General features: G+C 34.4%; 1 protein-coding gene across 2 annotated transcripts in view; it reads right to left on the bottom strand.

The window, feature by feature from the left end:
• SCRN3 (secernin 3) overlaps positions 1-17,179 on the bottom strand; it is a 36,752-nt gene that overhangs the window by 3,004 nt on the left and 16,569 nt on the right. For both annotated transcript variants that reach the window (XM_004267328.3, XM_033423595.2), the window contains 2 exons: positions 4,589-4,751; positions 2,919-3,093 (listed from right to left, as the gene is read on the bottom strand). In XM_004267328.3, coding sequence (XP_004267376.1) covers positions 2,919-3,093; positions 4,589-4,751 — 338 coding nt within the window. The remainder of the gene's footprint in view (positions 1-2,918; positions 3,094-4,588; positions 4,752-17,179) is intronic.

Here is a 17,179-nt window from a genome sequence, read left to right as displayed (position 1 = left end):
TAAAAGAAAAGTCATTTTCTCTATGATTCCTCCTTGTATCAACAAGGGGGGGAAAGGTCATGATTCTTATAGAAAGGAGCAATTTTTAAGTTATTAATGAATTACCATCATCAGTTAGAGGGTAGGTACTGACAGAAAAAGTGTATAAGAAGAGAGTTACTAGAAAGTGAGCATAATTTTTAAAATTTGAACCATAATGGGGCAGAACTCCACAAAACAAGGATTCTTAACTTTGACCTATACTTCAGTATGAAATTGTATGCAATTTTTTCTGAAGAAAGACTGCACTTCATATCAGTGCAAAAAATGTATTTTATCAATAAATGGTATTAGAATAATTGGTCATCTCTTTGGAAAACGAAGTTAGAATCCTACTTCATAACACCCATAAAAATAAATTCCAGATAAACAACTAATTTTTTTTCAAATATGCATATATGTATTTGAAAGAAAATACAGAAGTTATATTTATTTTGAGGTGAGGCAGCCCTTTTGAAGCATGAAATCAAGATGCCTTAAAGGAAAAGACTAACAAATGCAACTGATTAAATTTTAAACTTGTCTGACAAAAGAAGTTAAATAAACAAACTGAGATTAAAAATTTGCTACACAACAAAGTTATTCACATATTTTTGCCTCTTTGAGTCAAAAGACAAAAACAACCAAGAATCAATTGAAAAACAGACTAAGGAAAATAACAGGCAAGTCATTTAAGAGGAAACACAAAGGCCAATAAACATATGAAATTTTCAACCTCATTAGTAATCAAGAAATGTTAACTAAACTACCAGTAGGACTGACTCTCCCTAAAACATAAAAGTAGTTATTTACAGAGCCAGGACTAGAACCCAGGTCTTTGACACTTCTTCCCTCAAATCCCATTGTCTTTCCACTACTTCACGTTGTCAATCAACATTTAATACCTATTAAATACAGCCTAAAATAGTAACTGCTTTTAAATTTTATTTCACTATTACTTAGAAAAATGTCAATCAGCAATTTAATTTAGTTTAACGGGCATTTAGTAATAAGTCTACAAAACCCACCTCCCAGAAGCAGTATTTAAGGGGAAAAGGGAGCTAACAACTCTTGAGAACTATCATGAGCAATGAGAGCAGTGCAGAGGCTGCTCAGAAAGGAGGAGAAATCCCTCCAGAGCAGACATTCATGAAACATATCACTGAAGAACTTGAGCAAAGGCAAGAAGAACCAGGGGCTCATCATTTTTCACAGCACTGTGCTGAGTCTGGAGGATGGGCCAAGCCCATGGAGGGAATGACACTTCTGGCCCGGTGCACTGGGCCCTAGTCAGTGCACTTAATAGGCTCCTAGAACAAAACACTTGCCTCTCACTCCATGCCACTAGGCTACAAAAAGGTGTTTACACTGTAGGTCAGAAGTAAAACAAACTGGTCTCAGAAAAAAGCAGTAGTGTCAAGAATCTATAGCAAATAGAGGATCTGTACAGAGCTCTCTGCTTTAAGCATAAGCATGGGGGTGGGCCGGGGGGGTGGGAGAGAGAAAAGCATGGCAACTATGTAAACATACTACAGAAAAAGGAAATAAGTAAATAATTGCCGGGGAGGAAAATTCATTTAATGTAGAAAGAATGTAAATGTATATACCTTCACAAAGTAAAAGTTATTATAGGCAATAAAAATCAGAAGCGAAGCTGGTAGAAGCAGGTGAGAAAAGGTATAAGATGACCAATCTTTTCCTTCATTGCAAGGAATGAGTTGAGAGTTCTGAGAAAGGCCTTTAGGTAGCCCTTCCATTTCCTTCTAATCTATTTTTTTAATCTCTGGGGCAGAGACAGAAGAGGGCAGGAAGGCTGAAGAGGTATGAACATTATAAAATTATTTGTCTACCCATCAATCTATCTGTCCCCCCAAATTATATATCTACTTGTTTCTGGAGATGAGATTGTGGGTGATGTGTTTAATCTTTTATTATGCTTACATTTAAAAATAATAAGCATTTATCTTTTATTAAAACTTCAACTCATTATAATAATTATTATTTTAAGTCTATGGGGTGTCAAGTCACTTTCAATTAAAATTAATCTGAGGGTATATGATTAAGAACATTATTTTAGAGACCAGGTTAACTCCCCTCTAGAAGTTTTGTAATTTTTGGTGTGAGATACACTAAAAAAGCTACTTAAACTCTCCAAGTCTCAGATTTCTTATCAGTAAAATGGAAACGATAATAGTACCTACCTGGGACTTCCCTGGTGGCACAGTGTTTAAGAATCTGCCTGCCAATGCAGGGGACACGAGTTCGAGCCCTGGTCCAGAAAGATCCCACATGCCACAGAGCAACTAAGCCCGTGCACCACAACTACTGAGCCTGCCCTCTAGAGCCCGGGAGCTGCAACTACTGAGCCCACGTGCCACGACTACTGAAGCCCACATGCCTAGAGCCCGTGCTCCACAACAAGAGAAGCCACTGAAATGAGAAACCCACGCACTGCAACGAAGAGTAGCCCCCGCTCACCACAACTAGAGAAAGCCCGCACGCAGCAATGAAGAACCAGTGCAGCCAAAAATAAATAAATAAAATAAATAAATTTATTAAAAAAAAATAGTACCTACCTGATAAAGTGGTTGTGAAGATTAAATGAAATATCCCATGTAACAGTACCATGGTGCTTGGTGTATAATAAGTGTTCAATAAATGTTAGCTATTGTTATTATGTTTAATATACTAAATTTCTCTAAATTCGCAATATATTCTTAACCATTTTTTTAACCAAAGTTCAAAAATAATATAGCTCTATTATAGTCTAAGCATCTAAACTATTTTTAAACCTATTTTTATATAAAGGAAAGAAAGCTGAAATTTCAAAGTTCAAAATATGGATTGAATCATATTTTAAGTTATTCTTAATGATAAAGCAGAATATAATCTAATCATACCTCCTTATTATCTAGTATTTCCAAGGCCTGTTGATGTTTTTGGTAGAGTAGGTGTCTTCTGTCAGGCTTAATGTTAAACTGTGGCTTCTTTTTAACTGAATCTTCAAATGTGGGTGAACTGGTGTCCAATAGTTGTGAAATATTTGGTATAAATATGAAAGGCTTAAAAACAGATCTAGAAGAAAAAGTATTAAGTTTGGTATCTGGGGATATAAAAATATTCAGCCGAAAAAAAAATATTCAGCATTATTCTAAATCTTCTAAGATTCCCTTTAATTTCTACTAATTTATAACATACTAATTGTTCCTGTCATACTACTTATACCCATGCCTGTCTTCCCTGGTACACTGGGATCTCCTTTTGGGGCAAGGGATCATACTTTATTTAGCCTTATATTCCCATGAACCTAACAAAGGGCCTGGCATATAAACAGTGTCAAGTAAAATTATAGTTCATCATTTTCTACTGCAAATTCCACAGTTGGAGGGTAAGAACAATCCTCAATGTAACAGATTGAGCATTAGGATTTGGGATGAAAATAAGCAGCAGTATTAATAAGGGATTCACAAGTTTTATTCCTTTTTCTGGAAGATATCTTTAATAATATGAAAGATTATAATACTAAGAGGTAGTGAATATAAGATCACTTCTAAATGTAATGTGCATTAAGTTTTATGAGACACCAATGATTTAAATCAAGGTAGTCTGTATATATCCTACTTAAGATATAACTTTAACTATTGATATTTTGTTTTACATGTATGTATTTTCTAGATCATTTAACCTTTTTACTCTTACTCATCATCTAATATTTAATACTGAAATCTGCATTAGAAAACCAATCTACTTTTTTTTTTTTTTTTTCTTTTTGGTACGCGGGCCTCTCACGGTTGTGGCCTCTCCCCGTTGCGGAGCACAGGCTCCGGACGCGCAGGCTCAGCAGCCGTGGCTCACGGGCCCAGCCGCTCCGCGGCATGTGGGATCTTCCCAGACTGGGGCACGAACCCCCGTCCCCTGCATCGGCAGGCGGACTCTCAACCACTGCGCCATCAGGGAAGCCCCAATCTACTTGTTTTTCTTGACAATTTTAAATATAGTTAGGGAAAGAGGGAGTAGGGATAACTGCGTACCAGAAACTATAAACATTTTCGTCCCATATGAATGAGAATAGTTATGGCAATGATACACATAGGAAAATGACAGACTAAAACCTGAATAGAAAATGCATTCAAAAGACTTCTCTGGTGGCGCAGTGGTTAAGAATCCGCCTGCCAACGCAGGATACAGGGGTTCGAGCCCTCGTCTGGAAAGATCTCACATGCCACGGAGCAACTAATCCCGCGTTCTAGAGTCAGCACTACTGAGCCCATGTGCTGCAACTACTGAAACCTAGAGCCCAAGCTCCGCAACAAGAGAAGCCACCGCAACGAGAAGCCCGCGCACCGCAATGAAGAGTAACCCCCGCTCACTGCAACCAGAGAAAGCCTACGTGCAGCAATGAAGACCCAAGGCAGCCAATAATTAATTAATTAAAAAAAAAAGAAAATGCATTCAAAAATTATTGTGGTATTTGTGCAATAAAAATTTAGCCTGACAAAATCATCACCAAACTAATGACTCTACCCTACCCCTGACCCCCTGCCTGGTTTATAGTATTTTGTGACTTTACCTCTCAGGATCAGGAGTCCCTGTAAGGAAGTGGATGCAAGGAACGTTGGAGTCTTGAGGTAAAATAGAAACCATGCTTGCAGTGGTCAGGAATTCTCCCTCCATATTAATGCCACTTGGTTTATCTCGGAGAATTTCCATCATTGTTTCAAAGGTTATGTTTCCTAGGGAAATGAATTTTAAGACGATCAAATACATATGCATTTGCAGGTTGGCATCCTGCAATTATGAACTGCTTTCTCTATTGATAATACATAATATGAGACATTGGTCTAGGTATAAATTAAGTAAGACTGACTATAAGCAAATCTTGTACCATAACTGTTAGACTCACTGCACTGTCCCAAGGAAGATTTTTTTCTAATATAAAATATACAAAAACTCAAAACATTGTAACAGGTTAAATCTGTTATTTCCTAAGAAGACGAAATCAATAATGCAAAATACACTCAATCTCACTGCCCTTCCAAAAATTTTTAAGAGGTATGTAGTTAACAATTAACTAATGACAATAATAACTATTATCTGAGTCTATCCATTCTGGGAACCAAATATTAAGAGAATATTGTGCTTAGTTTCCAATATTATACCAGATGTTCTTTACAAAATAACAAATTATTTTTCCTGTAATATAATTGCTATGCCTGACATTAATACTCTTGGATGAAAGTGTGAACTGTAACCTGAGTGGGAATGAAGGAGGCAAAAGACATTATTGGCTAATGGAATTTGTATGTACATAGTTCCACTGGACTACTTTAAAAATTTAAATGTCCATCATGTGTAATGAAAATAAATGGCATTATATTCTGTTTTCTGCTTTCATAGGTAAAGTTTGATATTTTAAGGAGATTTTTTTGAGAAAAATAGAAGAAAATCTATCTCTTTAGCAAACAAAACATGTCCATGGTTACAGAGAACCTCAGAATCCCATATTTGGAAGGCATTTCCACCAAAAAATTTTAAAAGCCAATCATGCCCTCAGACAGCTCTGTTTCTTTCTCTATATATCCATAGTCAAAGATGTGATTTAGGATCTATCTCATGACAAGATGAATAATCTTACCCTTCCACAATGCAGTCCTCCAAAAGCAGCCAAAATATCTTCTTCTCACATGATAATAATTCTCTTCTCCAAAATTTATGACTTAATTCTCCCTGAATCACATTAGGACTCCTTCAAATTAAAACTTACTACTAAGCTTAACTTAAATAAACTTTTCCTCTCCATCTGTCTTTTGTCTGTATTAGTCCTATCTTTTGTTTATCTTGATCCTATCTCTGCCATCAGATTATAAATTCCTGATCTTTTGTCTGTATTGGTCATATCTCTGCCATTAGATTACAAATTCTCTCAAGACAAGAATGGGATTTTCTCTGTTTAGTTCTCATTCACTCAACAAATATTTATTGAACACCTATTAAATGCCAGGCACTGTCCTAGGCAATGGATAGATAGATAGACACAGACAGACAGAAAGACAGATATTGATAGATTTAGACATGGATATACAACTCTGTGAATATAAAGAAATGAAAGTCCCCTGATCCAATTTCAATTAAGGTAACCACAGTTAACAATTCAAAAAGGATTTCTCCTGGGACTTCCCTGCTAAGACTCCACACTCCCAATGCAGGGGGCCCAGGTTCGATCCCTGGTCGGGCAACTAGATCCCACATGCATGCCACAACTAAGAGTCCACATGCTGCAACTAAAAACAAAAGATCCCGCATGCCACAACTAGGACCCGCTGCAGCCTAAATAGATAAATAAATAATTCTTTTTAAAAAAAAGATTTCTCCTGAAGAGTTTCAGAACAGGTCTGAAAATTTTTCTTTGAATAAATGCAAGAAATTCTCATTATCAGAAGAAAATTGGTACCAGAAAATAGCCACTTAAAGCAACATATTTAAAATAAGAATCAAAACTGCATGGTATGTAGTGGAGGAAAAGGATTGACTGGATCTTTAAAATGAAATTAAAATACAAAAATAAGTTTACATAATCTTATAGTTAACAAAATTTAGGTTAAAATTTTAATATGCTAATTCTTAGAACAAAGAATGAAACAAGTGTAATTTTTACAACAAAATGGTAAGAGAATTCGACTTTGACTATTGCAGAATGATCATACAGATAATGATTGCAAAAATATATGAGGACTTCATCTAGTTTCTCAAGTCCCTCTCTTAATTCTTTTTTTTTTTTACTGTATAATAATTTTATTTTTGTCCTTTTAAAAAATTTTTTTGGAGTATAGTTGATTTACAATGTTGTGTTAGTTTCAGGTGTACAGCAAAGTGAATCAGTTATACATATACCTACTTTTTTTTTTTTTTAGATTCTTTTCCCATGTAAGCCATTACAGAGTATTGAGTCGAGATCCCTGTGCTATACAGCAGGTTGTTATTAGTTATCTATTCTTAATTATTTAACATTCAAATCATTTTCTTTTGAAGTACTTTGTTGTGTTACTGCTCTCAGTTTTTCTTCAGTTGTCAATAGGTCTAACTCTCTGTTCATTTTTTATTTGCCAATGGCTTTGTATGTGACCTAATCAGTATCTAATGTTAATTTCATGGGCTTCTGGAAATCTTGCATCTTTTGTAAGACTTTCAGTTTGTATTTTATTTGTATTGTGTTAATAATCATTAAGAGACATCAACAAAAATATTGATGCAAAGAAGAGGAAGGATAGTGTTAAATTGGGAAAGATATTTGAATGAGGACTAATTTTATAAATAGATGGTTCATCAGTGATTATCTTTATGTTTAAGACTACCTTTGCTTTCTTATGCAACCCCTGTAACTTTGGGGCATCAGACTGAAAATTCAGATAAAATGGACATCCCTCCTACCATCCATCACAACTTGCTGCAATCTTTGCTTCATTAACCAGCTGATATATGACTAAAATGAGGTCATTTTTTTAAAGTATCTACATCTCCCCAATTTTCTTATATGACCTCCTAATTTTTCATGCTTGTACAAAGTTTATATTCCCCAAAGTATAATTAGACAAGAAAATTAAAATAGGATCACTAACATATAATTACTTACCTGAAAAACCAAAGAGAATAGATTTTAAAACTATGAAAAAAAATAGACTATCAATGAGGTGTCCCATTAAATAAGTAAAAACACTCAACAGCTTTCTTATAGATCAAAACCAACCAATTAACAAACATAATAGAAAAATATTCCATTCATATTACCAGTAAAAAAATATTAAATATCCAGAAAAAAACTTAAAAGTCAAGTGGAAATCAGTAATCTAAGCTTCCACCTTAACAAACTAGAAAAAGAAGAGCAAAATAAGCTCAAGGCAAGCAGAAGGAAGAAATAATATAGATAAAAGCAGAAATCAATGAAATTGAAAGCAGAAAACAGAAAAGTCAATGAAACAAAAAGTGGTTCTTTGAAAAGATCAATAAAATTGACAAACCTCTAGCTAGACTGACAGAAAAAGAGAAAACACAAATTACAAAATTACCAATATCAGAAATGAAACAGGGGTATCATGACAGACCCTGCAGACATTAAAAGCATGATAAAGGAATACTATGAACAACTCTATACCCATAAATTAACAACTTAGAAGAAATGGACCAATTATTTGAAAAGCACATATTACCAAAACTCACTCAATATGAAATAATTTGACTAGCCCTATATCTCTTAAAGAAATTGACTTTAAAACTTCCAGAAATCTCCAGGCCCAGATGTTTCACTGCAGAATTCTACCAAATATTTGAGGAAGAATTAACTCCAAATCTACACAACCTCTTCCAGAAAATAAAAAAGGAGGGAACACATCCTGACTCATTTAATGGGGCAAATATTACCCTTATATCAAAACCAAACAAAGACAGTACAAACAAACCAACACAGACCAATATCTCTCATGAATACAGATGCAAAAACCCTCAACAAAATATTAGCAAAGAGAACCCAACAATATATAAAAAGAATTATATACCATGACCAAGCTGGGTTTATTCCCAGGATACAAGGCTTGTTCAATATTAGAAAATCAATGTAATCTATCATATCAACAGGCTAAAGAAAAAAGAGAATCATATCAACTGACACAGAAAACGCATATGACAAACCTCAGTATCTATTCATGATAAAAACTCTCAGCAAACAAGGAATAGTGGAAAACTACCTTAACTTGATTAAGTTGACAAAGTACATCTACAAAAAGCTACAGCTAATACTATACTTAATGGTAAATGACTAAATGCTTTCCCCCTAAGACTGGGAACAAGGCAAGGATGTCTGCTCTCACCATTCTTATTCAGTATAACACTTGAAGTCCTAGCCAGCACAATAAGGCAAGGAAAGGAAATAAAAAGCATACAGATTGGAAAGGAAGAACTAAACTGTCCCTATTTGCAGGTGGCATGATAGTCTATACATAAAAATCCCAAGGAGTCTAACCAAAAAAAAAAACCCCAAAAAACAAACCTCCAAGAACCAGTAAATTCATTTAGCAAAGTCACAGAATACAAGATCAACATACAAAAAAGTAATTAAAACAATCTGAAATTTTGAAAAGAAGTTCTTATTAAGAAACAATTTGTTTAGGCTCTATAGAAGAGAACTAGAGACACTGTTTTCTCATTTAGGTTGAAACTGCAAATTTTGTAGGTCCAACTTCACTTACAGAATCTATTCTAAAGAAGTAATTTTGAAATGCAAACTTAATAAATAAGATGTTCACATGATTTACAGTGGTAAAAGGGAAACAACCAAATAGTGAACAATACCATTTGTGTCCTCCCCTCCACCAGTTACTATGTTCCAGAAGGTCATAGACTGTATCATGTCTGCCACTATGTGGCCCCATGCCTAGCACAGAGCAAGTGTTTATAAAAGATTTCTTTAACAACAACAAAAAATGTCAATATGGAAAACCTAGACAAATAAAATTACAAAAGTCTACTTAGAACAGAAAAGAAAAATTCAATAAATGGACAACCATATCTTGTTCTTGACTAGGAAGGCAACATTATTAGATGTGAATTCTCCCCTAAAATAATCTATAGTTTTAATTCAAATCCAATCAAACCTCAAAAAGATTCTTTGGGGAGAAGCTGGAAAAATGATTGTAAAATTAACCTTGACAAATGAACAGTCAAGGATTGTCAGGAAAATTCTGAAAAAGCAGAATAATGAGGAAGTATTTGTCTTACCACATTAAAAAAAAAAACCCTGTAAATTCATTCATATCGTCCTTTGGCTCATAAAGCAAGTATTGGGCACTTATTATGTATACTTACACGGTTCTAAATGAAACTGGACAAATACAGTAATCTAATTTACACTTGGGTTTACTTAGGAATTTAATATTTGATAAAGTTGGTTGGCATTTCAAATCAACAGAAAAGATAATTCATTTAAAATGTGGTGTTGAGATCACTGGGTAATCATTTGAGAAGTGAGGAAAAGAACAGTAATCCTAATTCATATTTTATTTTAGTATAATTTCAGAAGAATTATAAATTTTAAAAATAAAACTATAAATATAAGATGTAGATAACCATTTCTGGTACAGTGAAATGGCCATTCTAAAAGCATGACATCAATGCTAGAAACCATATAAGAGCAATTCCACATGGGACAGAATCAACCATTTTATTATTACTTTTCTATTTATGCCAGCTATTGTTTTTCCCTTTTTATCCTTTCTTGCCCTCTTTTGAATTTAACAAGTATTTATTATTCTATTTCTCCCCTGTTAGCTTATTACTTATATATTCTTTTATTATTTTATTAGTTTCTCTTGACTTATTACAGTCTGCCTTAAATTAGTTCTTCACCACTTAGTTAACGCAAGGACCTTGTAACACTTTAACTCCAATTATTGCCTCCTGTTTTTAGTGCTATTCTCATACATTAATTCTGCTGTGTTCATCTGGGTCCTCTGAGAAGCAGATGCCACAACATGAGATTAAATGTACAAGGATTTTATGAGGGAAAATGCCTATGAGAGAAAATGGGGAGGAAGTTGGAATGTGACAGAAGTCCGAGCCTGGCTTTACTAGAGAGGGAAGAAAGGTTCGGTGAAAGTGACCTAGACTGCAATGCCACCTAAGGAAAGCTTTGCAAGGCCCTTAGGGAGTCTTTGACCCAGAGTCGGCCATCAGAGGAGCCCAATGACCCCAGGAATGGGCCTACCTTAGTCTCCCTGCTGCTTTCAGTCATTGGCCAGGAGCAGCCTGTGGGAAGCGCAGCCTTGGTACTACATGAATTCAATGCACAACAGAATTTGAGCACTGCAGCTATGGCCATTGGTCATAAAATTATTATTATTTTAAACACACAATATTCATTTAGTTTCACGCACGTATTTACTGTTTCTGTTGCTCTTCATTCACTCCTGCTTACCTTGCCTCTATCAAAGATCACTTTTCCTGCCAGAAGAATGGCCCTTAGTATTCCTTTTAATGCCAGTTGGCTAGTGACAAATTTTCTCAATTTTATTTCAACTTTACTTTTGGAGGATATTTTCAGTGGGTATAGAATTCTAAATTGGTAGTTATTATCTTTCTCCATCACTTTACAGATGTCATTTTATAGTCTTCCAGATTCTTTCTCTTTTGAAAAGTTATCTGTCAGTCTTATAGTTGTTCCTTTGAAGATAATATATATTTTCTCTCTGACTGAATTTAAGATTTTCTGTTTATTTTCCCCCTTTAGCAATCTCACTACGATGTGCCCAGGTGTGGTTTCCTTTTATTTATTCTTGGGATTTGCAGAGCTTCTTGAAGCTGTGGCTTGATGACTTTTATTAGTTTGGAAAAATTCTTGGCCAGTATCTCTTCAAATCTTGCTTTTGCCCCTCCATATTCTCTCTCTCCTTTCCTGATGGGACTCCAACTACATATATATGAGACCTTTTCAGTGAGTCCTATATGGCTCTCACACTCTTGTCGATATTTTCCAAACTCTTACCTCTGTTTCAATCAGGGAACTTTCTACTGATCTTCCAGTTCACTAATTTTTTTCTTCTGCTATGTCTAATCTGTTGTTAAACTAATCTATTGAATTCTTTTTTTTTTTTTTGCAGTACGCGGGCCTCTCACTGTTGTGGCCTCTCCCGTTGCAGAGCACAGGCTCCGGACGCGCAGGCTCAGCAGCCATGGCTCACAGGCCTAGCCGCTCTGCGGCATGTGGGATCTTCCCAGACCGGGGCACGAACCCACGTCCCCTGCATTGGCAGGCAGACTCTCAACCACTGCGCCACCAGGGAAGCCCCTAATCTATTGAATTCTTAATTTCAGTTATTAGAAATTTACAGTTCTATTATTTCCATTTGGTTCTCTTTTATAGATTTCAGTTCTCTGATGAAATTCTCCATCTTTTTGTCTAATTTTCTTGAACATATAAAACATATTACTTTTAAAGTCTATATCTGATAAAACTAATTTGGGGATAACCAGTGGGTCAGTTTCTACTGTCTGCTTTCTCTTGATTTTCAATCACTTGGTCCTATTTCTTGGCATGTCTGATAATTTTTTATTGAATGTTGGACACTATAGATTAAAATCTGTAGAGGCACTGCATGATATTTTCCTCCACAGAGTATTTAATTTTCTTCTGGCAAACAGATGGAATATAGGTAGATTACCTATTGATCCAGCTGAGACTGGTCTATTCTGTTTGTTCTTATTCCTAAAGTGTAGCCTTTCTGGGGTTTTAACTGAAAGCCTGGGGTATTTCCCAGGCCCCTTCTTCTTGGTTGTTCATCAAATCCAATTTTTGTCCCTAAGGTCTTGTGAGACTGCCAAAATCTCTACTTAATGTTTTAAGCTCTTGGTAACTACTCATCCTACAGAGTCTCATCCTACATATGCACGGCTTAGAAGTCAGCAACTGCTTTAAGGAGAAATTGTGACATAGAAGGTCAGACTCTTCTCAGAGTGCACATAGTCTTTTCCCAATCTCCTGGACCTAGGCCCCTCATATCCTAACTGTTTTGGGTGTTCACCATGCCTTCAAACAGTGGGTTTTATTTTCCCAGCTTTTAGTTATTCTTGGGGAGAGGTTAGTCTCGTACTAGCTACTCCCTGTTAACCAGAAGCAAATGTCCAGCTTTGTGCTTTTAACCACTCCAATTTTATGCCTCCCATTTATTAAATACATCAGTCTCTTTTTACCCTCAAGTAGTATCAATTTCTGAATAACAGTAATGAATGTGGTAGACCCATACTGTAACAAGTACAGTTTAAAAAAATAACACAAAACATATAGTTCCTGTCAGCGGATAAGATATTTTCAGATACTTTGTATGGAAATGTTTAATTACTTCATTAAAATTAGTTCTAAAGAAACAAATAACTCTCATTTAACATAGTTGGTTGACCACAGGTATGTTTTTCCTCTCTCCCTAAACCCCACTACAATGACAGCAAAGGAATAAAAAATGAAATTACTCACAAAGACAAAGAAAGCATGAAGAGGAAGAATTTCCCCCCATCCCCATGATATATGGGAATAATTAAAAGAACAAAAGCTTACATCAAGTCTGCACCCAAATTGTGATTTTTGTGACATTTCAAATTAAAATAAAATTGATTTCCATATAAAACAGTCTAATGTTCCACCCTCAGTTAATCACGCAAACTTCCGTTTTATGTTAATAGCAAATTTTCACTTTCTACATAATATAGCTATAACTTCAAATTCAAGAAAAATAATGTATAGATAACTTGTTACAGGAGCAATATCTTTGTTAGTTTTGAAAAAATGCAGGAAGAAAAAGAAAGGATACACCTGAAAACAACCCTTAATATTAAAACTAAACAATAAAGCAAAAGCCATCCACATCTATCACACACATAGCTGCTGCACCTAGTGAGATTTTAGAATGATTCAAATATAAATTCCTGTAAATGGCAAGTTTTAACAAAAACAGTGTCAGAACCATAACACTGCAGTAACACAGGTATTATGGAAATGTTTTCTGTAGTCAAAACCTACAATTCTCAAAATGAAAGAAGGATTTACATGATCACTTGAGTAGGATAACTATATGTAATCCACTTGTAAGCACTGAATAAGTACTGAGACTGCAATGGCAGGGTTCACTACAATGAATGCAAAACACAGGGTACAATTTCACTGCAATTTAAACTAGTTATTTAAAATACAAGAGTGAATATAGATACAATTTGGATATACATGCAGCACAGTTAATAGCTATCAGGTAGGAATAGTTGTAAAGAACAGAGGTAGGCTCTTCCATCTAGAAGACTCATAGGAAGAATTAGCCATAATGTACTAGTAGACAATTTTCTATAAAAGTACTGGAAAGACATTTATTCTTTTGGCAAAGCACAGAAAGTGGGATGAACTATACTTCATACTTAGAGGAAAAATAAGTTTCATGTCAGATGCATCTATTACTATAATATTTTATGCATTTCAAATCTATAATTCAGTTATTTTGTAGTTAAATATAACAGAATTAATTATTATGATACAGTGGCTAATTAATTTATAATTATTTCTACCTATTTTTTCTTCCTTTCGTTCGATCACCCTAAACCTTATGATTCTTGACATTTTCCTCTCCGCCTTAATTATGTGTTGTTATTCTTCATTTTTTAAGAATACCTGCTAATTTTATGTCTTAAGCCTTTAGGTTTATTGCCAGAAAAAAAGGATACAACAATGATCTTTGTTAAACTACCTGCAAATTACAATTTAATTCAATTCAACTAATAATCCTTTGTTAATTTAACAAAAAAAAGAAACTTATTAAGCACACACACACTAGTGCAAGACACTGAACTAGGTGCTGAGAGGAATATAAGGACAAATGAGAGTCCATTTTTTTTCAATTTCATACAGGAGACAAATGAAGAGCACAAACACAACTTCCTCTTTTGTAAAATGAAGATAATACCTACTTCACGTGGTTGCTTAAAGAAAATAATGTAATCACTTAGCACAGTGTCTAGCCTTTGATACACTTTTTTAATAAATAGGAGTAGGTGTTGCTGCAACCAGTACTCTGTCTCTACTTTTACAACAACAGTAAGCCTAAAATCAAAATCCTTAGAATAACATATTTTAGCATTTTCTACATATGTATCTATATGAAAAAAGATAGTTTAAATAACCTACTTATAAAATGGCAAACTAATATTAAGAAACTTTATAGGAAACTTTTCAAATGATGACATTCTTCTGGAAATTAAAATATAAGATATTAAATACTTTGAAAACAATGATGTTATGGCATTCTAAAAACATTCTGTCACAAACTTTTTTCTGCTATACATATAATTAATTTGTTTAATGAATACCTGAGAAGCAAGTATCAATCACTGTCTTATCTATCTCTGAGTAGTTGCTTTCTGATTGATTTATAGAACCATTTTATCCTTCAAGTGAAGGAAGATAAATCAGTCACAGATTTTTATTAGTGGAAAGACCCTTTTAGCATTTATCTGCCACCCAATAATCTTCTAAATAAAAGTTATTTTTCTGGAATTATTTGGAGGCGAATAGACAAAGGTACATTACTAGTAATTTTTTAAGAGTTAGTAGTAACCAAATATAAAAATGGGGAAAAGATATATTAAGAACAGGAAAGTTATTTAAAAATTATAAATTAACATAAGAATATGGTTAACCTCACTAATAGGAGAAATATATTTTAAAGTAATAACATGCCAATTTTGCCTAAAAATTTAACAAGATGACATAAAAACAATATCCTATATTGGTAAATATATTAGAAAATGGGCACTCAGATATTACTGGTGGAAATTTAAATTGATGCAACTTTTCTGGTGGTCATTTTGGCAATGAGTTTCAAAAGCCTTAAAACATGCACATGCTTTGACCCCACATTCTACTTGTAGGAAATTATTCTAGGAAAATAAACATGGATGTGAAAATAAAGAAGCTATAAGCATATTGTATAATTTTAAGTGGTAGAAAACTAAAAACAAATTAAATAACAGAGAATTTGTTAATTAAAGTATGATTCATACAATCTTTACTATATAATGATAAAATACAACCACATGGAAATAAATAATATACCAAAATAATAGAATACCATGCATCTGTTAAAAATGAGAAAGTTCTATATATATTAAAATAGAATGATCTACATTATATATTGGTAACTAGAGAAAACTTATGTGCAGAAGAGTGTGTATGGCATGCTACCATTTCTGTAAAAAGGAGAAGAATATCTATACATATTTGTTTCATTAAGCATACATCATCTCTGAAGGCATATACAAGGAAATGCCTGTAGGAAAAAGGACTGAACAGGGGCATGTTAGAAGGGAGAGGCTTCACTGTATACTCTTGTATACCTCTGAATTTTGAATCATGTGAATATATTTATTTTTATAAGTAAAAGAATGTCATAGAATATTAAATGACATGGGAAGGAGTTCTGCTTTCATTTAGGCTGAGTAAGCTTCCATCATACTAACCCTCCCTCAGATAACTATAAACTTGGGACAAAATACACTAAGGCTCTTTACTGTGAGCAAAAGCAGGAAAATTCTGGAGGAGAGGTGACACTTGGAAGATGGGATGAAGCACAGAATAAATTTCCCATTTTTGTTACGGCTTTAGCCTGAGGGAAGGCCACGGTCAATGCTGTGCAATGTGGCGCAGGTAGTTATAGAAAACCTTGGTCTTTCTGGCCTGAAGAACCAGAGGCCAACTACCGGTACTAGAAGGTGAAGGGAGAATCGCAGAAAGGAGAGAGTTATAGAGAGGAACCCCCAAATTCTTTGTAAAAAAAAAAAAAACTCTGCCCAAATCTCCATCTGTTTCATGAATCAGCATATGTGGGGGAGAATGATAGCAGCTCAGCTAAAGATAAAAGAACGAAACTGGAATTTGAGCTGCTGACCAGGAGACAGACTTTGCAGACAGAACACAACCAATTCAATTGCTAAATCAGAAGTTATTGATATTTCTTCCTAGGTGAGTTTTGGTGATTGGTGGCTTTCAAGGAATTGGTTCATTTCCTCTAAGTTACTGAACACACTTAGAGCTGTTTATAGCGTTTCCCTATTATCCTCCTAATGTCTATGGGGTCTATAATAATATCTGTTTTCCTGACATGTAAAGGTTTTGTGTTTTGTGTTTTCTTCCTTTTTTTTTTTTCTTTGTGGAGCTGAGTGTTTCATTTTATTAATCTTTTCAAAGAACCAGCTTTTAGTTTGATCCATTTTCTCCACTGTTTTGTTGTTTTCAATTTTATTGATTTCTGCACTTTATTATTTCTTTCTTCTCTTTCCTTGGGATTTTTTTTTCTTTAGTTTATTAAGGTGAAAGTTTACATTGTTGATTTGAGACCTTTCTTATTCTCTAATATAAGCACTTAATGCTTTAAATTTTCCTGTAAACACTACTTTTGCTGCATGCTATAAATTTTGGTATATTGATTTTCATTTCATTCCACTCAAAATATTTTCTAATTTCCCTGGAGACTTCTTTTTTGACCCATACATTTAAAGTGTGTTGTGTGGACTTCCCTGGTGGTGCAGTGGTTAAGAATCTGCCTGCCAATGCAGGGGACACGGGTTCGAGCCCTGGTCTGGG

The sequence above is a fragment of the Orcinus orca genome, chromosome 7, assembly GCF_937001465.1.
Source record: "Orcinus orca chromosome 7, mOrcOrc1.1, whole genome shotgun sequence".
NCBI lineage: Eukaryota > Metazoa > Chordata > Mammalia > Artiodactyla > Delphinidae > Orcinus > Orcinus orca.
This window is presented reverse-complemented; position numbering and strand designations above follow the sequence as displayed.